The sequence below is a fragment of the Amblyraja radiata genome, chromosome 1 (assembly GCF_010909765.2).
Source record: "Amblyraja radiata isolate CabotCenter1 chromosome 1, sAmbRad1.1.pri, whole genome shotgun sequence".
NCBI lineage: Eukaryota > Metazoa > Chordata > Chondrichthyes > Rajiformes > Rajidae > Amblyraja > Amblyraja radiata.
The window spans coordinates 21,325,228-21,348,478 of record NC_045956.1 but is presented as its reverse complement, the minus strand read 5'-3'; the positions used below and the strand labels follow the sequence as shown (position 1 = coordinate 21,348,478).

The following is a 23,251-nucleotide window of genomic DNA, read 5'->3' as shown; positions in this document are numbered from 1 at the left end:
TCACACCTGAAGCAACAAAATCCTGGAATATTTAGTTTCCAATCACAGCCCTCCTGCAACCATGTTTCACTGATCGCCACAACATCATACTTCCAGGTGTCAATCCAGGCTCTAAGCTCATCCACCTTTTTTACAATGCTCCTAGCATTAAAATATGCACATTTAAGAAACCCACCCCCTTGTATCTCTGTTTATTGTCTTTTTCTTCTTTCTCCCCTACATTTTGGGTCAGAGTGCTACCCTTCTCTGCCTCCTGCCTCACACACTGACTACTAGCTTTCCCTATTTGAGTCCCTCCCCCCAACCGTTCTAGTTTAAAGTCTCCTCCGTAGCCTTTGCAAATCTCCCCGCCAGGATATTGGTCCCCCTCGGGTTCAAGTGCAACCCATCCTTTTTGTACAGGTCGCACCTTCCACAAAAGAGGTCCCAATAATCCAGAAACTTGAATCCCTGCCCTCTGCACCAGTCCTTCATCCACGCATTTATCCTCCACCTCGCTCCGTTCCTACTCTCACTATCGCGTGGCACAGGCAGTATTCCCGAGCTTGTTACCTTTGCGGTCCTTCTCTTCAACTCTCCTCCTAACTCCCTAAATTCTTCTTTCATGACCTCTTCTCTTTTTCTACCTATGTCATTGGTACCTATATGTACCACGACCTCGGGCTCCTTTCCCTCCCATTTCAGGATATCTTGGACACGTTCAGACACATCCCAGACCCTGGCACCAGGGAGGCAAACTGCCATCCGTCTGTCTGACCCCCTAACTATAGAGTCCCCTATTACTAATGCCCTCCTCTTCTTTTCCTTACCCTTCTGAGCAACAGGGCCAGTCTCTGTACCGGAGGCCCGGCCGCTGTTGCTACCCCCAGGAAGGCTGTCCCCCCCAACAGTACTCAAACAGGAATACTTATTGTCAAGTTGTACAGCCACCGGGGTACTCTCTAGTCCCTGCCTCTGCCCCTTGTCCCTCCTAACCATGACCCACTTGCCTGCCTCCTGTGGCCTTTGAGTGACCACCTCTCTGTAACTCCTCTCAATGACTTCCTCGCTCTCCCTCACCATACGGAGGTCATCGAGCTGCTGCTCCAGGTTCCTAATACGGTCCCTTAGGAGCCCCATCTCAACGCACCTTGCGCAGATGTGGACATCTGGAAGGCTATCAGATTCCTGTCTGAAGAAGGGTTTCGGCCCGAAACGTTGCCTATTTCCTTCGGCCCGAAACGTTGCCTATTTCCTTCGCTCCATAGATGCTGCTGCACCCGCTGAGATTCTCCAGCTTTTTTGTGTATCAGATTCCTTGACTTCCCACATCTGACATCCAGAACAGTAAACTGCCCTGGCACTCATACTCCCCTCTTACCTAGGATACAATACAATACAAAGTACAATACAATACAAACTGCTGGAAGAAATCAGCAGGGATCTGACTCCCAATCAGCTGCTCCCTCTTGTCTGCTTCCACCAATCAGCGGCTTTCTCAAGCCCACTTGTTTTGAAATGCGATGGAACGTTGCAGATTTTGGCGCTCCTCCCTCTGCAACCGCTCCGACGGCTCTCGGGCCTCTGTAAGAAGCAAGCCCCGTGCTCGAGTTTAAATCCTACCGCTCGGGTGTAGCTCCTCCCTCTGCAACTGCTCCGACGGCTCTCGGGCCTCTGTAAGAAGCAAGCCTCGCGCTCGAGTTTAAATCCTACCGCTCGGGTGTTGCTCCTCCCTCTGCGACTGCTCCAACGGCTCTTGGGCCTCTGTGTGAACATGTGTGAGCGATCAGCATGGTTCCCCATCCATTGTGATCATTGGATTGCTTTCACCTATCACGTGATTGTGCATGTGTGTACATGTTTGTGCGTGCGTAGTTTAACGCTGTGGCAATGCTAATGCCAGTGGGAAACTTACTTCACATGGTTACAGAAGGCTGGCCTTTCTGGATGCTAGACTTTCGTTTAAGTTGCAGAGATACAGAGCCGGAACAGGCCGTTCGATCACCAGTGATCACGTGTACACTAACACTATCCTACACACTGGGGATTTTTTACCAAAGCCAATTAACCCACAAACCTGTATGTCTTTGGAGTGTGGCTGGAAACAGAAGCACCCGGAGCTAACCTACACGGTCATAGGGAGAATGTACAAACTCCATATAGATAGCACCGTAGTCAGGATTAAACCTGGGTCTCTGGCACTGTAAGGCAGCAGCTCTACCGCTACACCTCTGTACCACACCACCTTTGGAAATCTGGAAGGTTTACTTATGCCTTGATAGTAGCTGCATATTACCCATGCTTTGACAATAGAATAGAAATCTCAGTAACATTGGTGCAAACTTTGAATCATCTGCCCTCGTGGTCATGCTGCAATTTTGTTTGGCAATGTTTCCAAAATTGTGCAGAATTATAGTATGACTATGCAATAGATATTAGGGAAGATGATTCAAAGTTTAGTCAAAGGCATTGGCTTTAAGGAGCTTCTTGAAAAAACAGAGATAGGTGGAGGCGGCATGGTGGTGCAGCGGTAGAGTTGCTGCCTTACAAGCCAGAGACCTTACAGCATCAGGTTCGATCCTGACTACGGGTGGTGTCTGTACGGAGTTTATACGTTCTCCCTGTGACCGCGTGGGTTTCCTCCGGGTACTCTGATTTCCTCCCACACTCCAAGGATGTACGGGTTTGTAGGTTAATTAGCATTGGTAAGTTGAAAATTTGTCCCTAGTGTGTGTAGGATGGTGTTAATGTGCAGGGATCGCTAGTGCACGCTGCATCTCAAGTCTAAAGTAAAGTCTAAAGGTGCAAAATGTTTTAGAGAGAAAATTCTCGAGCCTGGAGCATTGACAACTGCTGGTACATTTGCTTAGGGGAGAGCTATTAACAATGGCAAATAATAGGGAGACTAGAATTAGAGGTGTGGGTCGGTGACATCTTGCACGGTTATATAGCCGGTGAAGATCAGAAGGGAATAGAAGAACAAAATCATGGAGGGAGTTGTACACAAGTATCAAAAATTTAAAGCTAATACGCCTGGGATACAGACTTGTGTACTATGGAATTTAAAAGGATGAGAGGGATTCTTATTGAAACATATAAGATTATTAAGGATTTGGGCACGCTAGAGGCAGGAAACATGTTCCCGATGTTGGGGGAATCCAGAACCAGGGGCCACAGTTTAAGAATAAGGGGTAAGCCATTTAGAACGGAGTTGTGAGTCTGTGGAATTCTCTGCCTCAGAGGGCGGTGGAGGCCGGTTCTCTGGATGCTTTCAAAAAAGTAAAAAAGTCAAAAGTAAACTTTATTCGTCACATACACCCGAAGGTGCAGTGAAATGAATTTGCCAGCAGCGGTACAATTACAAAAGAACACATAATACACAATAAGATTTAGCACAAACGTCTACCACAGCATTCTTCACTGTGGTGGAAGGCACAAAGTTCAGTCAGGCCTCTTCCTTGTTCACCCGTGGTCGGGGCCATGAACCCTATCAAGAGAGAGCTTGATAGGGCTCTTAAAGATAGCGGAGTCAAGGGATATGGGGAGAAGGCAGGAACGGGATACTGATTGGGGATGATCAGCCATGATCACATTGAATGGCGGTACTGGCTCGAAGGGCCGAATGGCCTAGTCCTATTGTCTATTGTTTGCGAGTCACGACAATGTTTCACTTCGGGTTTTCCAGATCATTTATTTAGAAGCTTTCATTGAATCGAGTTAGCCAAAGTTTCAGCTGGTTTTCAAGACTACAGCATAAAAATTCAATGCTGTGTCCTGACCCAAAATGTTGCCTATCCATTCCCTCCCCAGATGCTGCCTAACCCGCTGAGTTACTGCAGCACATCCTGTTTTGCTCAATGTCATGTCCAACCTTTGTTTGTGAGCTAGGTGAGAAGCAGAAGGTGGATCTATGCCGAGCTGATTGTTTCGTTCAGATATGCCTGAGCGGTAAAGGGAGCAGATGGCAGTGATTCTTCACCTTGACCTAGGATACACACAAGGTTCTTCCATCAAGGGTTAACACATCTGCCCCTCACAATAACACTTGTTGTTTCATCAGAGCTCCGGGCATCAGGTGTCAGCGTTACTGACAGAGTGCCCGGCGGACATGGAAGACAATTGTAACAGTTTCAGGAAACTGCTGAAGCATTTAGATGTGTTTTTATTCTCTGAGATTGACAGATAGTCAATCACAGACCCTGAAAACAAACCACATCCCAGGTAATTGAAACATCATAATTACATGGACTACAATGTGCCTCCACTGAGGAAACTAAGATACCCGTCTCAGCTCTGTGCCATTAAACACGAAATTAAGGGGCCTGTCCCACGAGCATGCGACTCCATGCGGCAAGCGTGACCTAACGTGGTCGCTTGAGCCGTACGGCCTCGCGGGGCCGGTCCCACTTCGATCGCCGGAGCCGTATGGAGTTGTGCGGAGCTGGTCCCGACATCGCGCGGGGCTCCGAAAAACTGACCGTGTTCAAAAATTCTGCCGGCCCGCAGCCGCCTCGACGGCGTACCCACCGACTCGACGCCGGACACAGTGTCTCTACGTGGACGCAGTGTCTTGACGCCGTACGTCACACGCAAACTTCCCGCGGACTTCGCTCGAACTTCACGTCACTCACTCGACCTTCGCGCGGCCCCCGCTTCTGGTTTGGTCACGCTTGCTGCATGCAGTCGCATGCTGGTGGGACCGGCCCTGTACGGGGATCACTCGACCTCCGCGCGACCCCCGTGGGGCCCCCGTTTCCGGTTTGGTCACGCTTGCCGCATGCAGTCGCATGCTCGTGGGACAGGCCCTTAAATCATATTCCCTTTCAAACAATAAGTTTCTACATCCTGGAGCAGCCCGGTGGCACAGCGGTAGAGTTGCTGCCTTACAGCGCCTTACAGAGACACGGGTTCCAACCTGACTACAGGTGCTGTCTGAATGCAGTTTGGAAGTTCTCCCTGTGACTGCGTGAGTTTTCTCCGAGATCTTTGGTTTCCTCCCACTTTCCAAAGACGTACAGGTTTGTAGGCTAATTGCCTTGGTATAAATGTAAAAACTGTCCCTAGTGTGTGTAGGATAGTGTTAATAATAATAATAATAATACATTTTATTTAATGGGCGCCTTTCATACATCTCAAGGACACCTTACATAGTAATCGGAATAAAAACATATAATCGGAATAAAACAAGTAATTAAAGACATCACAGTGACACAAATTAAAAACAGAATTCAATCTATGGTTATATGGTTATATGGTTATAATCCAAAAACAGAAAATCAAAAACACAGTGTGAAAAGAGAGCAGCGGCAGCCAAAGCGCGCCAGCGTCCACTCTCTCTTCACGGCAGCCATCTTGGACACAGACCTACAGGACGACAATTAGACAAAAAAAATCATCCCCCCACAGTGGATAGCACTGTGGAGGAAGGCACAATGTCCAGTCCCCACCCCATGATCACCCCAAAGTCAGGCCTATTGAGGCCACCGCAATTGCCTGTACGGAGGCCCGATGTCCCTGGCCGTTCTCACCGGGTGGTCTTGCCCCGGCGTCGGGAGAGTCCTTTCGTTAATGTACGGGGATCGCTGGTAGGCGCGGACTGGGTGGGCCGAAGGGCCTGTTTCCGTGCTGTATCTCGAAATCTAAAACTTTTAGGACTTTTGCAAATGGCCTTTCTCTCGTAGCTTTGATATTTTTATGCTTCCCATCTGTATTAATGGCATGCAGATAATAGAAATTACTCCAGAGGGTAAATATCTGCATGAGTAAATCTGGGGTCAAATTGCAATGGTCTGCAACGCTACATTGGTTGTTCTGTGGGGCAGAATGGGCAGCAAGTTGCATCTAGGCCATGGGCAGTAGAAACCAAGGCCCCACTTGCGAACCTCCTCCCATTCACACATGCTCTTTTCACAACATGACATTGGAAGGTATTTTCATCGTTTCTATGTGTCGCTGGTGATAAGAGGCTTTTTCAAAGCAGCTGAAAAAATGATTTGATTTTACTTATGTATAGTATGATTCAATTTAACTGGACAGCATGCAAACAAAATATTTTAAAACTGTTAATAACATATTAAAATAGATTACTTTAAAGATGCATGTAACAGCAGAATAATAAAAATTAAATTAATTACAATACCGTGAAGGAAACAAGCTACCTACCTTCACTTATCTTAACAATGAAGGTTGCCATTTCTATTGAATGAATGTTACTGTGCAAGCTGCCAGCTGTGGATGGCTTTACACTAAGGGACTGATATGAAGTATATGGTAGGTCCATGGATCAAGCAAGAGGTCTGATGCACCGATGGACCCACTTGTTAGCTTTCAGCTCAGTATAGCCTATTGGTATTGGTTTATTATTGTCACTTGTACCAAGATAAGTTCATACATTCTAGGAGCAAAATTAGGCCATTCAGCCCATCAAGTCTACTCCGCCATTCAATCACGGCTGATCAATGTTTCTCTCTCGGCCTCATTTTCCTGCCTTCTCCCCACAACCTCTGACATCTGTACAAATCAAGAATTTGTAAATCTCCGCCTTAAAAATATCCATTGAATTGGCCTCCACAACCGTTTGTGGCAGTGAATTCCACAGATTCACCACCCTCTGACTAAAAACAATCCTCCTCATCTTCTGTTCAAAGGTACATCCTTTTATTCTTAGGCTACGGTCTCTGGTGCGAGACTCTCCACATCCACTCTGTCCAGGCCTTTCACAACTCGGTAAGTTTTACATGAGGTCGCCCCTCATCCTTCTAATGGACAGTCACCCAGATACAGTGAATAGCTTCACATGAGGTCATAAGTGATAGTAGAATTAGGCCATTCAGCCCATCAACTCTACTCCAACATTCAATCATGGCTGGCCTATCTCTCCCTCCTATCCCCATTCCCTTGCCTTCTCCCCATAACCTCTGACACCTGTATTAATCAATAGACAATAGGTGGAGGAGTAGGCCATTCAGCCCTTCGAGCCAGCACCGCCATTCACTGTGAGCATGGCTGATCATCCACAATCAGTACCCCGTTCCTGTCTTCTCTCCATATCCCCTGACTCTGCTATCTTTCAGAGCTCCATCTAACTATCTCTTGAAAGCATCCAGAGAATTGGCCTTTACTGCCTTCTGAGGCAGAGAATTCCACAGATTCACCACCCTCTGTGTGAAAAGGTTTTTCCTCATCGCCGTTCTAAATGGCCTATCCCTTATTCTTAAACTGTGGCCCCTGGTTCTCAACTCCCCCAACATCGGGAATATGTTTCTTGCCTTTAGCGTGTCCAAACCCCTAATAATCTTATATGTTTCATTAAGACTACCTCTCATCCTTCTAAATTCCATAGTATACAAGCCCAGCCTCTCCATTTTATCAACATATGACAGTCCCGCCATCCCGGGAATTAACCTCGTGAACCTACCCACTCCCCAACCTGTCCAAGTCACCCTGCATCCTCCCAGCATCCTCCTCACAGTTCACACTGCCACCCAGCTTTGTGTCATCTTCAAATTTGCGAATGTTACTTTTAATCCCTTCATCTAAATCATTAATAGAAACATAGAAACATAGAAAATAGGTGCCAATAGTAGGCCATTTGGCCCTTCGAGCCTGCACCGCCATTCAATATGATCATGGCTGATCATCCAACTCAGTATCCTGTACCTGCCTTCTCTCCATACCCCCTGATTCCTTTAGCCACAAGGGCCACATCTAACACCCTCTTAAATATAGCCAATGAACTGGCCTCAACTACCTTCTGTGGCAGAGAATTCCAGAGATTCACCACTCTCTGTGTGAAAAATGTTTTCCTCATCTCGGTCCTAAAAGATTTCCCCCTTATCCTTAAACTGTGACCCCTTGTTCTGGACTCCCCCAACATCGGGAACAATCTTCAAACCGAGTCTATCCAGTCTTTCTTCATATGAAAGTCCTGACATCCCAGGAATTAGTCTGGTGAACCTTCTCTGTACTCCCTCTATGGCAAGAATGTCTTTCCTCAGATTAGGAGACCAAAACTGTACGCAATACTCCAGGTGTGGTCTCACCAAGACCCTGTACAACTGCAGTAGAACCTCCCTGCTCCTATACTCAAATCCTTTTGCTATGAATGCTAACATACCATTCGCCTTCTTCACTGTCTGCTGCACCTGCATGCCTACTTTTAATGACTGGTGTACCATGACACCCAGGTCTCGTTGCATCTCCCCCTTTCCTAATCGGCCACCATTCAGATAATAGCCTACTTTCCTGTTTTTGCCACCAAAGTGGATAACCTCACATTTATCCACATTATACTGCATCTGCCATGCATTTGCCAACTCACCCAGCCTATCCAAGTCACCTTGCAGCCTCCTAGCATCCTTCACACAGCTAACACTGCCCCCCAGCTTCGTGTCATCCGCAATCTTGGAGATGTTGCATTCAATTCCCTCGTCCAAATCATTAATATATATCGTAAGTAGCTGAGCACTGAGCCTTGTGGTACCCCACTAGTCACTGCCTGCCATTGTGAAAAGGACCCGTTTACTCCTACTCTTTGCTTCCTGTCTGCCACCCAGTCCTCTATCCACATCAATACTGAACACCAATACCGTGTGCTTTAAGTTTGTATACTATTCTCTTGTGTGGGACCTTGTCGAAAGCCTTCTGAAAGTCCAGATATAACACATCCACTGGTTCTCCCTTATCCACTTTCCTAGTTACATCCTCGAAAATTCTATCAAATTTGTCAGACATGATTTACCTTTCATAAATCCATGCTGACTTTGTCCAATGATTTCACCACTTTCCAAATGTGCTGCTATCCCATCTTTAATAACTGATTCTTGCAGTTTCCCCACTACCGACGTTAGACTAACTGGTCTGTAATTCCCCGTTTTCTCTCTCCCTCCCTTTTTAAAAAGTGGGGTTACATTAGCTACCCTCCAATCCTCAGGAACTACTCCAGAATCTATAGAATTTTGAAAAATGATCACTAATGCATCCACTATTTCTGGGGCTACTTCGTTAAGTACTCGGGGATGCAGCCTATCTGGCCCTGGGGATTTATCGGCTTTTAATCCATTCAATTTACCTAACACCACTTCCCGGCTAACCTGGATTTCACTCAGTTCCTCCATCTCCTTTGACCCCCGGTCCCCTGCTATTTCCGGCAGATTGTTAATGTCTTCCTTAGTGAAGACAGAACCAAAGTCATTATTCAATTGGTCTGCCATGTCCTTGTTCCCCATGATCAATTCACCTGTTTCTGACTGCAAGGGACCTACATTTGTTTTAACTAATCTTTTTCTCTTCACATATCTATAAAAGCTTTTGCAGTCAGTTTTTATGTTCCCTGACAGTTTTCTTTCATAATCTATTTTCCCTTTCCTAATTAAGCCCTTTGTCCTCCTCTGCTGGACTGAATTTCTCCCAGTCCTCTGGTAGGCTGCGTTTTCTGGCTAATTTGTACGCTTCATCTTTTGTTTTGATACTATCCCTGATTTCCCTTGTTATCCACGGATGCACTACCTTCCCTGATCTACAGCAACTCTGAGTAAAGTCTGCCTGTGCTTTGCCTCTCCTTTTCAACTTTCACCCCTCTGACTCACTTCTCTCCTCCCACTTGGTCTAGAGCCAATCAGTATTTTCTCTTGCATATCTTCTCCTGCTGTTGCTTCCAAATCTACAGCAGCTCTGAGTCCTGTATATTTTAAATAGCTGTGGTACCAGACCGAGCCTTGCGGTACCCCACCAGTCACTGCCTGCCTTTCCGAAAGAGACCCGTTAATCCCTACTCTTTGTTTCCTGTCTGCCAACCAATTTTGTATCCATGCAGTACCCTGCCCCCAATACCATGAGCTCTAATTTTGCCAACTAATCTCCTTTGTGGGACCTTAACAAATGCTTTCTGAAAGTCCATGTATACTACATCCACTGGCTCTCCCTTGTCTATTTTCCTAGTTACATCCTCAAAAAATTCCAGAAGATGGGTCAAGCATGATTTCCCCTTCATAAACCCATGCTGACTCGGATAGATCCTTTTACTGCTATCCAAATATGCGGCTATTTCATCTTTTATAATTGACTCCAGCATCTTCCCCACCACTGATGTCAGGCTAACTGGTCTATAATTCCCTGTTTTACTCTCCCGCCTTTCTTAAAGAGTGGTACAATATTAGCTACCCTCCAATCCACAGAAACTGATCCTGAATCTATAGAATATTGGAAAATGATCACCAATGCGTCCACGATTTCTAGAGCCACTTGCTTAAGTACCGTGGGATGCAGACCATCAGGCCCTGGGGATTTATCAGCCTTCAGTCTCATCAGTCTACCCAATACCATTTCCTGCCTAATGTGAATTTCCTTCAGTTCCTCCACCCTAGCTCCTCTGGTACATGAATGAATGAATGAATGAATGAATACGTTTATTGTCATTGCATAATACTGTGCAACAAAATTCCATTGCATCTCCTCCGGTTAAAAGATACAAACACGACAACCATTGACACATATGTACACTTATTAGTATAAATAATAAATAAGTATTTAAAAAGAATTTTAAAAGAATGTTGCATTTCTTGGAATACTAGTACATCAGGGAGATTGATTGAGTCCTCCTTAGTGAAGACGGATCCAAAGTACCTGTTCAACTCGTCTGCCATTTCCTTGTTGCAAATAATAAATTCACCTGTTTCAGTCTTCAAGGGTCCAACTTTGGCCTTAACTCATTTTTTCCTTTTCACACACCTAAAGAAGCTTTTACTATCTATCCCCCTTTATATTCTTGGCTAGCTTACCTTCGTACCTCATCTTTTCTCCCCATATTGCCTTTTTAGTTATCTTCTGCTGCTTTTTAAAAAAATTCCCATTCCTCTGGATTCCCACTCATCTTTGCTATGTTATACTTCTTCTCTTTTATTTTTATACTGCCCCTGACTTCCCTTGTCAGCCACGGTCGCCTCTTACTCCCCTTGGAATCTTTCTTCCTCTTTGGAATGAACTGATCCTGCACCTTCTGAATTATTCCCAGAAATACCTGCCATTGTTTTTCCAATGTCATCCCTGCTATGGTATCTTTCCATCAACTGGCCAGCTCCTCCTTCATGGCTCCATAGTCACCTTTGTTCAATTGTACTACTGACACTTCTGATTTTCCCTTCTCCCTCTCAAATTGTAGATTAAATCATATTATGGTCACTACCTCCTAATGGCTCCTTTACCTCCTGTTCCCTTATCAAATCAGGTTCATTACACAACACTAAATCCAGAATTGCCTTCTCCCTGGTGGGCTCCAGTACAAGCTGCTCTAAGAATCCATCACGGAGGCACTCCACAAACTCCCTTTCTTGGGGCCCAGTACCAACCTGAATTTCCCAGTCTACCTGCATGTTGAAATCTCCCAAAACAATCGTAGCATTACCTTTGCTACATGCCAATTTTAACTTCAGATTCAACTTGCACCCTTTATTCAGACTACTGTTTGGGGGCCTGTAGATAAGTCCCATTAGGGTATTTTTACCCTTACAATTCCTCAGTTCTATCCATACTGACTCCACATCTCCTGTTTCAATGTCACCCCTTGCAAGGGCCTGAATTTCATTCCTCACCAACAGAGCTACCCCACCCCCTCCGCCCACCTGTCTGTTTTTTCGATAGGAGGTATACCCTTGAATATTCAGCTCCCAGCCCTGGCCCTCTTGCAGCCATGTCTCTGTAATTCCCACAACATCATACTTGCTAATTTCTAACTGAGCCTCAAGCTCGTCCACTTTATTTCTTATACTTCGCGCATTCATATACAACATTTTAACTTCGGTATTCACCTCCCCTCTCACACCGGTTACTATTGGCCCTGACCTTACTCACTTATACCTTCTCAAACTTTCCTTCCCATTAATTCGGGAGTCTTTTGTAACTTTTCCTGTACTCACTTCCCTTTAACTCCCTTTATACTCAATTTGTCAACCCCTCCCCCCACTATTTAGTTTAAACCCACACGTGTAGCCCTAGCAACCCTGCCTGCTAGAATGTCAGTCCTCCTCCAGCTAGGGTGTAACCCGCCCCTTTTGTACAGGTCACTCCTACCCCAGAAGAGATCCCAGTGGTCTATAAATCTAAATCCTTGTTTCCTGCACCAGCCCCTCAGCCACTCATTCAGATCCCCTATCTCCCTGTGATGCTATGAGGATCCAGGGTGACTTGGACAGGTTGGGTGAGTGGGCAGATGCATGGCAGATGCAATTTAATGTGGATAAATGTAGGGTTATCCACTTTGGTGGCAAAAACAGGAAGGCAGATTATTATCTAAATGGCGTCAAGTTGGGAAAAGGGGAAGTACAACGGGATCTGGGGGTCCTTGTTCATCAGTCACTGAAAGTAAGCATGCAGGTACAGCAGGCAGTAAAGAAAGCAAATGGTATGTTGGCGTTCATAACACGAGGAGTTGAGCATAGGAGCAACTAGGTCCTCCTGCAGTTGTACAGAGCCCTAGTGAGACCACACCTGGAGTATTGTGTGCAGTTTTGGTCTCCAAACTTGAGGAAGGACATTCTTGCTATTGAGGGAGTACAGCGTAGGTTCACGAAGTTAATTCCCGGGATGGCGGGACTGTCATATGTTGATAAATTGGAGCGGCTAGGCTTGTGTACTCTGGAATTTTGAAGGATGAGAGGGGATCTTATTGAAACATTTAAAATTATTAAGTGTTTGGACACGCTAGAAACATGTTCCCAATGTTGGGGGAGTCCAGAACCAGAGGCCATAGTTTAAGAATAAATGGTAAGCCATTTTGAACTGAGATGAGGAAAAACTTTTTCACACAGAGAGTTGTGAGTGTATGGAATTCTCTGCCTCAGAGGGCGGTGGAGGCAGGATGCTTTCAAGAAAGAGTTAGATAGACCTCTTAAAAATAGCGGAATTAAGGGATATGGAGAGAAGGCAGGAACGGGGTATTCATTGCGGATGATCAGTCATGATCACATTGAATGGCGGTGCTGGCTCGAAGGGCCGAATGGCCTACTCCTGCATCTATTTTGTCTATTGTCCCTGGTCCTGCCCTCTTTAGCACGAGGTACTGGAAGCAATCCAGAGATAACCACCCTAGAAGCACTGCTTTTCAGTCTTCTTCCTCCTGCTAAACTCGCATTGCAGAACCTCTTTCCTCTTCTTCCCGACGTTGTTTGTGCCCACGTGCACAACTACTTCTGGCTGTTCAACCTCCCTCTCGACGATGTTCTGAAGTCGGTTTGTGATATCTTGAACCCTGGCACCTGGGAGGCAACAGACCGTTCTTGATTCTTGTCTGCGGCCACAGAATCTCCAGTCCGCACCTCGGACAATGGAGTCACTCACCACTATAGCTCTACCCGACGTTGGTCTCGCCAGTCGAGTCTCATCGCTAGGATTGGAGTCACTGACCTGTCCGCCGCTTGTACTGGAAGTGTCGCCTGCCCCGTCAGCTCCCAAAAGAGTGTACCTGTTTTCATTTGGCACAGCCACTGGGTCTCCTGCACTCCACGGTTACTCCCCTTTCTCCCAGTCACCTGCCTTCGCTCTTCCTGCATCCTTAGCATTATCAAAAAGATCAAAAATCTATGCCTTAAAAATATCCACTGCCTTGGCCTCTACAGCCTTCTGTGACAAAGAATTCCACAGATTCACCACCCCCTGAATAAAGAAATGTCTTCTCATCTCCTTCCTAAAAGAACGTGCTTAAATTCTGTGGCTGTGACCTTTGGTCCTAGACTCTCCCACTAGTTGAAACATCCTCTCCACATCCACTCTGTCCATGCCTTTCAATATTCTGTATGTTTCAATGAAGTCCATCCTCATTTTTCTAAACTCTGGTACGAGTACAGGCCCAGTGCCGACAAATGCTCATCATAAGTTAGTTAATTACTCATTCCTGGGATCATTCTTGTAAACCTCCTCTGGACCCTCTCCAGAGCCAGCACATCCTTCCTCAGATATGGTGCCCAAAATTGCTCGCAATATTCCAAATGCAGCCTGATCAACACCTAATAGAGACTCAGCATTACATCCCTGTTTTTGCATACGTGCCCTCTTGGTATAAATGCTAGCATTGAACTAAGAAAAAGCTCAAGGTCCCTGCTGAGGTACTTTGGAAGATCATGACTACACCCACGTTTATCGGAGAATTGTTTAGTAGTCAAATAACAGCGGGGAAATTGCTGGTCCTGAATCAGGTGGTCCCAAGGTTTCAAGCATTTGTATCTTATGACCAACAGGAGAGGGGAGAAGAGGGGATGATTGAGGTGAGAATGGTCCTTGATTGTTTTGGCTGCTTTCCCCAGACATCTTGAAGTCCATTGGCAGACACCCAGCAACTGACACTGGACATCAGCCTTATTGTGGTGCCAGGAGAAGCATTCCTCTTCCCAACAGCGCCATGGAAAAAATCCCTTCAAAACGAGTTCTTGTCTTTTTAGAGCACTTTGACAAGGACCTCTGGTCAGGCTGTTCTTCGCAAATGGTTGGAACAGGTTCTGAAATTTGTGGCCGAAAGGAAGATCTTGTACCCAGCTGCCCACTTGTTTCAGGCAAGCATGCTCCTTGCCCATTTACATTCCCATCGGGAGATATGAAATCAGGTGGTCCTTACTGTCTCCAATGTACTGGGACGGGCCACTCACTGACAGCTACCTATCAGGCACAAAACAGTCCTGGGACAGTGGAGCTTGCCTCTGCTTCCATAAAAAGGGTGGCACCACTTGTCCAAAATGGGAGGAATCTGTGTCACCATGACTGGTTGTAAAACTAAATTCAGGAGAATATTCAATGATGATCATGAGAGTTCTCCCGGAGTCCTGGATATAAAAACCCTTTCTGAACCAACAGCAGCAAATTCAGCCAAGAATGGCAATTCCTTTCATTTGCCTCCACAGTGAGGAAAAAGTGACGGAGAGGCACTTTGAGATGCTGGCAAGAGTTGAATGAAATATGACTTCTCGTTTTGTTTTAATTATTGTATTTGTTTTGAGCTGCTTCCTTGTACTTATGTGTGTTGAAATTTGACAGCACCCTTATTTGTAGACTGAAAAACAGACAGCGTATGGGATGTTTAAGGTTGGGGTGGTGGGCCAGAGAGGGAGTTCAATGCTAAATGCAGGGCTGAATAGTCATAAGGTCATAAGTGAGAGGAGTAGAATTAGACCATTCGGCCCATCAAGTCTACTGTGCCATTCAATCATGGCTGATCTATCTCTCCTTCCTAACCCCATTCTCCTGCCTTCTCCCCACAACGCCTGAAACCTGTACTGATCAAGAATCTATAACTCTGCCTTAAAAATCCACTGACTTGGCCTCCATAGGCTTCTGTGGCAAAGAATTCCACAGATTCACCACCCTCTGACGAACAAAATTTCTCCTCATCTCATTCCTAAAAGAAAGTCCTTCAATTCTGAGGCTATGATCTCTCGTCCTAGACTCTCCCACTAGTGGAAACATCCTCTCCACATCCACTCTATCCAAGCCTTTCACTATTCTGTACGTTTCAATGAGGATCCCTACTCATTCTTCTAAACTTCAATGTGTACAAGCCCAGTGCCGACAAACGCTCAATATAGCTTAACCTACTCATTCCTGGGATCATTCTTGCAATAATCTGCCTCTGAGGGAGCACTACAGTCTGGGGTCCATCTGCTGCTGGATATTGAAGGGCTGAGTGCGTGGTGACCTCCCGCAAACAAGGGAAAGGATATCATCCCCGGTGGCAGGGGTATTTTGCATAAGGTGCTAACACCACTGGGTATAAGACTGGCAATGTTGAATGTATTATTGTGTACCATGAATGCATTAAGATATTTTGCATTGTTTTTGTTTTGTATACTTTTTATTCTGAATAAAGATTTAGTTTAGTTTGGAGATGCAGAATGGAAACAGGCCCTTCAGCCCACTGAACCATGCTGACCATCGATCATCCATTCACACTAGTTCAATAATATCCTACTTTCTCATCCACTCCCTGCACTTTGGGCCTTTTTTTGACAGAGGCAAATTAACCTACAAACCTGCACATCTTTGGGGTGTGGGGGGAAGAACTGGTCCTCTACTCACTGGAGTTTAGAAGGTTGAGGGGGGACCTCATTGAAACACAGGATAGTGAAAGGCATAGATAGAGTGGATGTGGAAAGGATGGTGGGAGAGTCTAGGACCAGAGACCATAGCCTCAGAATTAAAGGGTGCTCTTTTAGAAAGGAGGTTTAATTGTGGAACTCATTTGTGGAATTCATTGGCACAGAAGGCTGTGGAGGCCAAGTCAGTGGATATTTTTAAGGCAGAGATAGACAACTTCTTGATTAGAACGGGTGTCAGAGGTTATGGGGAGTAGGCAGGAGAATGGGATTCTGAGGCAGAGATCAGCCATGATTGAATGGTGGAGTAGACTTGATGGGCCGAATGCCCTAATTCTACTCACCTGTATAACATGTGACCTGGAGCACCCAAAGGAAACCCACGTGGTCACAAGGAGAACGTGCAAATGCCACCCAGGCAGCAATGGAGGTCAGGATCGAACCACTGTCTGGTGCTGAGAGTCTGCACTCTACCAGATGTGCCCCTGTACCAGCCTAATTTTAAAATTAAGTTTAATCCTGAAAGAAAAACAAAAAATTGTTTAACTAGTCTGCTTCTGAGTTGTATGAATCAGTGATTTTCTGGCCTTCCCTTTGAGCCTTTCATGGTTAGGGGGAAGATGCACCAGAGGTAAAACTAAGTCAAAGCCGAGTCCTTTAAAGAAGGTGGCAGGTGCACGTCGGAATGCGGATATCTGCACATTTCAGAACACCAGCAGCTGAGACAAACAGCCCGGCGTCCATTTGAAGTACTGTGTACGAGGCTGGAACAAATGGCCCTGTTTGATGGATGTCCACTCTGCCCTGGAGTGTCAATCATTGAATACATCTTTTTCTTTTAAAAAGCAGTCATGTAGGTGCTGGGAAGTGTGTGCAATGTGTCTATAAGTATGTGAGAAAAGAGTGCCGCAGCTGTCAATGTCCCAGCACCAAGCCCAGTCAGGAGTTTAGAAGCTGACAGATAATGTGTGCGGAGCCTGGCGTGTATTTTGATGTAACTGGAGCATTATCTTGCCCGGCTTGAGACCCACCGATAATTGACGACGGTTTAGTTAATCATTTCTCCCCTTTTGTTCACCAGGTAATTCGCCTGAAGGATCTTTTATTTGGCTTTTGTGTCCTCCCATAGGTAATTGATCACTCCACACCCAGGGAAGTTCGATTCATGGTCGGGCGAGTGAGTGGTCATGAATAACCAAGAGGTGGTGGCACTTCTACAGGAGTGCAAGCAGGCCCTCAATGCACCCCCACCGGAACCGTCAGAAGAAGAGAAGACAAAGTACTGGCAGTGTGAAGGTGAGAGTCTCAGAGAGGCCGAGCAAACAGCCCCCCCCCCCCCCCCCCCCCCTCCCCCCACCACACAGACATGAAGCTCCACTTTCTGCCCTACAGTTTTTCTGACAGAGAAGTGCTGAGAAGTAAGTATTATAAAAGTCTGAAGAAGGGTCTCGACCCGAAACGTCACCCATTCCTCCTCTCCAGAGTTGCTGCCTGTCCCGCTGAGTTACTCCAGCTGTTTGTGTCTATCTTCGGTTGAAACCAGCATCTGCGGTTCTTTCCTACACAGGATTTGTAGGGTATGAATGGGATTAAGCACAGAGAAGGGAAGGAAGCACATTTTTGTTATTGTGAATTGCTGTCAGTTCTCATTTTAAGCTCCAGTAAACACAAGGAGTGAGTGGCTACTGCAATAGAACAGTCGGCAAACCTTTGCCAAGATGAGCTCTGAGTGCACTATCATAAGTCCTAGTGTTAAACAGCATATACCCTATCGGTTCTGGTTTTTGCAAGCACGTGTATGCTCGCTTACTTCCAAACTGCTTTCTAAAATCATTAGATTTACAATGTGTCTATTTAATAACATGTCAAATTGCAATACATTTTGTATTTACCAACCTAAAGGAAACAAAAGCTTTCACACACTGCACTAGCCATGCTGCCTATTAATATGACTGAGGAAGGGGGGTTCGAGAAAACCTTTCATGGAGCCGTTTCTCAGGCTCATCTGCTTTGCAAAAGACCCAATCATTCAGCAAATGGCAGTGGGCCATCAACTGTATGCATTCATCACACCTTTCCACAAATCCCAGCTGTGTTGGTGAAGATAGTGCACCTAGTGTGGAGGCTGTGTGAGTAATTGGATTTTCAGTCAGGGTTGAAGGGGTTAACAGTGTAAACAGTGTGATTTCCTGACTTCAGCCTTGACAGAAGCAGCTTCATTTGGTGAAAAGTCTCAATTTGGTACGAAGTGCGACCACCACGTTCCAGCTTTTTCTCGCTGCCCGTTTCTTCCCACTTGAAATACAAGGCAGACTGGATTTAAATATTCACATCATACAGAATTGAACAATCCTGTCTTATAATGCCTGTGTATTAAAACATGCCGAGGGAAGAGACTGGAATCCAAGTCATTGAATTTAAAAATATAAATCGGTCATGCACATAGTCTTGAAATGCAGGTCCACGCACAAACATGGCAGAAGTTACAAACCACTTGTTTTAACAACCTTGCAAATAGTTCCTGGTGCTTCTGTAACATAATCCATCGAAGGTCAATGAGCAGTTGTGCGTATTCTTTGTAAACTGCACATACTTCCCATCACCCCAGCACTCAACAAAATCTGTGGTTAGCTCTTGGAAAAATTGTCGATGAGAAAAGTGTAAACAATGGGAACAATCGTAGGATGTCCTCAATATCAGAGTATGTGTTGGGTAACACCACGCTATGCAGTTCATTGTGTGGCAAGTTCCAACGGCGGCACCTTCCATTTATATTAGCTTTCAATGTAAGCAAAACACCCCAAGCCATGCTCTTAGATAAAATGTGATACCCAAGGAACATATGGAGGTATTAGGGAAGTTGACTCAGTCGAGTGAAAAAGGCAGCCTATAAACAGTATCGTAAGGAAGAGCAGACGGTAGCAGGGGGATTTCAGAGTTAAGAACTTAGCAAGTAAAATAGCTCAACAACCTACAAATTAAAGTAGGAATAGTGCAACTTGGTGGTTGATGGCCAGCATGGACTCAGTCACCCAATACAGTGCTGTATCGTTTTGTGTCTCAACCTGAGGCAGATTGATTCAAAAGGGCAGCACCGTGGCGCAGTGATAGAGTTACTTGATAGAGATCCTGACAACGGGTGCTGCTTGTACGGAGTTTGTACGTTCTCAATAAGAACGTATGAACCAGTGCTCCGGTTTCCTCCCACATTCCAAAGACGTGCATGTTTGTAGGCTAATTGCCTTCTGTAAATTGTAAATTGTCCCCAGTGTGTAGGATAGTGGTAGTGTACGGAGGATGCCATCTCAACGGCACTTCACTCCGCCCTCTCCCACCTCGACAACAGAGACACTTACGTAAGAATGCTGTTCATCGATTGCAGCTCAGCATACAACACCATTATACCCTCTAAACTGATCACCAAACTCGGTGACCTGGGCATCGACCCCTCCCTCTGCAACTGGATACTGGACTTTCTAACCAACAGACACCAGTCTGTTAGGTTAGACAAGCACACCTCTTCAACCCTCACCCTGAACACAGGGCGTTCCACAGGGCTGTGTGCTGAGCCCCCTCCTCTACTCCCTCTTCACCTACGACTGCACACCTGTACATGGTACTAACACCATCATCAAGTATGCAGATGCTACAACGGTGATTCGCCTCATCAGCAACAACGATGAGTCGGCCTATAGGGAGGAGGTCCAGCTCCTAGCAGCATGGTGCGCTGACAACAACCTGGCCCTTAACTCCAAGAAGACCAAGGAGCTCCTTGTAGACTTCAGAAAGTCTAGGGGCGGCACGCACACCCCCATCCACATTAACGGGACGGAGGTGGAACGTGTTTCCAGCTTCAGGTTCCTGGGGATCAACATCTCCGATGACCTCTCCTGGATCCACAATACCTCAATTCTGGTCAAGAAGGCTCACCAGCGTCTCTTCTTCCTGAGGAGACTGAAGAAGGTCCATCTGTCTCCTCAGATTCTGGTGAACTTCTACCGCTGCACCATCGAGAGCATCCTTACCAACTGTATCACAGTATGGTATGGCAACTGCTCTGTCTCCGACCGGAAAGCACTGCAGAGGGTGGTGAAAATTGCCCAACGCATCACCGGTTCCTCGCTCCCCTTCATTGAGTCTGTCCAAAGCAAGCGTTGTCTGCGAAGGGCGCTCAGCATCGCCAAGGACTGCTCTCACCCCAACCACAGTCTGTTTATCCTCCTACTATCCGGGAGGCGCTACAGGTCTCTCCGTTGCCGGACCAGCAGGTCCAGGAACAGCTTCTTCCCTGCGGCTGTTACATTAACACTGTACCTCGGTGACTGCCAATCACCCCCCCCACCTCCCCCCTGGACACTCTTTCCACCAGGAAAAAAAAAATTGCACCACTATGACTATGTACGTAAATATATTTATTTATTGCTCATATTCTATGTTCGCTCTTCTAGGGAGATGCTAACTGTATTTTGTTGTCTCTGTACTGTACACAGCACAATGACAATAAAGTTTGAATCTGAATCTGAATCTGTACGAGGTGGTCGTTGGTCGGCGCGGACTCTATGGGCCAAAGGTCCTGTTTCCATGCTGTATCTCTAAAGTAAAGACTAAAGTAAAGATAGTCAGGCAGCAGCTCCACTTCCTGTGCCGCTCAAGGTAAGAGATAAGGATAGGGAACATCATGACGGCATAGAGTCGTAGAGTGATACAGTGTGGGAACAGCCCTTCACCCCAACTTGCCCACACCGGACAACATGTCCCACCCACACTAGTCCCACCTGCTTGTGCTTGGTCCATATCCCTCCAAACCTGTCCAATCCACGTACCTGTCTAAATGTTTCTTAAACATTGTGATAGTCCCAGCCTCAACTACCTCCTCTGGCAGCTTGTTCCATTCACCAACCACCCTTTGTGTGTAAAAGTTACCCCTCAGATTCCTATTAAATATTTTCCCGTTCACCTTAAGCGTAGGTCCTCTGGTCCTCGATTCACCTACTCTGGACAAGAGACTCAGTGCATCTATCCAATCCATTCCTCTCATGATTTAACACACCTCCATAAGATCACCCCTCATCCTCCTGCGCTCGAAGGAGTAGACTCCCAGCCTACTAAACTTCTCAAATGGAGGAATTTGGAAAGAGAATGAGTGTATTAAAATCACGATGAGTTAAATGAAGGTCAAAGAGGATGATGTGGATAAATGTGAGGTTATCCATTTTGGTGGCAAAAACAGGAAAGCAGACTATTATCTAAATGGTGGCCGACTAGGAAAAGGGGAGATGCAGCGAGACCTGGGTGTCATGGTACACCAGTCATTGAAAGTGGGCATGCAGGTGCAGCAGGCAGTGAAGAAAGCGAATGGTATGTTAGCTTTCATAGCAAAAGGATTTGAGTATAGAAGCAGGGAGGTTCTACTGCAGTTGTACAGGGTCTTGGTGAGACCACACCTGGAGTATTGCGTACAGTTTTGGTCTCCAAATCTGAGGAAGGACATTATTGCCATAGAGGGAGTGCAGAGAAGGTTCACCAGACTGATCCCTTGGATGTCAGGACTGTCTTATGAAGAAAGACTGGATAGACTTGGTTTATACTCTCTAGAATTTAGGAGATTGAGAGGGGATCTTATAGAAACTTACAAAATTCTTAAGGGGTTGGACAGGCTAGGTGCAGGAAGATTGCTCCCGATGTTGGGGAAGTCCAGGACAAGGGGTCACAGCTTAAGGATAAGGGGGAAATCCTTTAAAACTGAGATGAGAAGAACTTTTTTCACACAGAGAGTGGTGAATCTCTGGAACTCTCTGCCACAGAGGGTAGTCGAGGCCAGTTCATTGGCTATATTTAAGAGGGAGTTAGATGTGGCCCTTGTGGCTAAGGGGATCAGAGGGTATGGAGAGAAGGCAGGTACAGGATACTGAGTTGGATGATCAGCCATGATCATATTGAATGGCGGTGCAGGCTCGATGGGCCGAATGGCCTACTCCTGCACCTAATTTCTATGTTTCTATGTTTCTATGATGGGTTGATGTGCAGGTTAAGGCACATGCAGTAGAATTTAAATGATCTCAAGATCATGGAAGATAGGATGCAGGAACCCAGAGAGAGTGCACTAGAAAAGTCAAATCTATAAGTAACACGGTTCATTAGGATTAGAATAAAAAGAGTTAATATGCATTTTAGTTTTTTCAGTTTTAATTTTACGGACACAGTTTGGAAACAGGCCCTTCAGCCCACTCAGTCCACACTGACCATCGATCACTTGTTCAGTCTGAAGAAGGGTCTCGACCCGAAACATCACCCATTCCCTCTCTCCAGAGATGCTGCCTGTCCCGCTGAGTTACTCCAGTTTTTTGCGTCTACCTTCGATTTAAACCAGCTCCTGCAGTTCTTTCCTGCACTCTAGTTACTGTAGGTGTTATCCTGCTTTCGCATCCACTGCCTGTACGCATAAGGGGCAACTTTTACCCAGGCTGATCAATCTACAAACACGCACATCTTTGGGATGTGGGAAGAAACAGAGAACTCAGGAAAAAACTTATGAGGTCACGGAGAGAATGTGCAAACTCCACATAAACAGCACCCTCAGTCAGGATCAAACCGTGACAACAAATCTACCAACCTACTCAGCAGTGGCTTCCAGTATAAAAGCAGGAGTTAACTAGATGATGACAAAGAATGGCTAAGCTATAATGTGATGCTGTTCTGATTAATAATCCCCTTCAGACTTGTAAATCATGTCAACATATGGACAATCCTGTCTGTGTTCAATCGCAGTTTTGCACATTGCCAATCTCTACGGATTTGGCCAAACTTCAGGTTCAGGGCCATCATTTATGAACCAGCCTAGATAATGACAAATAGACTGTAGTACTCCCAGCTATCAGGGAGAAAGCTGGATAGTACAAAAAGAATGTATAAAACAATATTTTCCAATCTTATTTCACTGGCATGGTTCTGCCGATGTTACACGATGACGCTATTAATAGCAAAGCATTCAGACCACATTTAAATGTTGTTTTAAATGCGCAGAAACGGCACCGCTCCATACAGAAATGAAGCATTTGAAATTGACATTTGTTATATTTTTTAAAGCGCAGCTTTAACTGAAATTAGAGAGGGCGCCAATTAACGGCATCAGGAGAGGATGGATGGCAATGTGTTTGCTGATATTTCACTGTGACATTGTGAATACTCATGACATTGCT

The 23,251-nt window shown here is 45.8% G+C and overlaps 1 protein-coding gene across 2 annotated transcripts in view; it reads left to right on the top strand.

The window, feature by feature from the left end:
- Window positions 1–23,251, top strand: part of alpk1 (alpha kinase 1) — a 137,984-nt gene that overhangs the window by 38,624 nt on the left and 76,109 nt on the right. The window contains exon 2 of one of the 2 annotated variants that reach the window (XM_033018729.1): window positions 17,182–17,348. In XM_033018729.1, the coding sequence (XP_032874620.1) occupies window positions 17,240–17,348 (109 nt within the window). In that variant the 5' untranslated portion in view covers window positions 17,182–17,239. Of the gene's footprint in view, window positions 1–17,181; window positions 17,349–23,251 lie in introns of those variants that run through there. The other variant, XM_033018737.1, reaches the window with a different exon arrangement.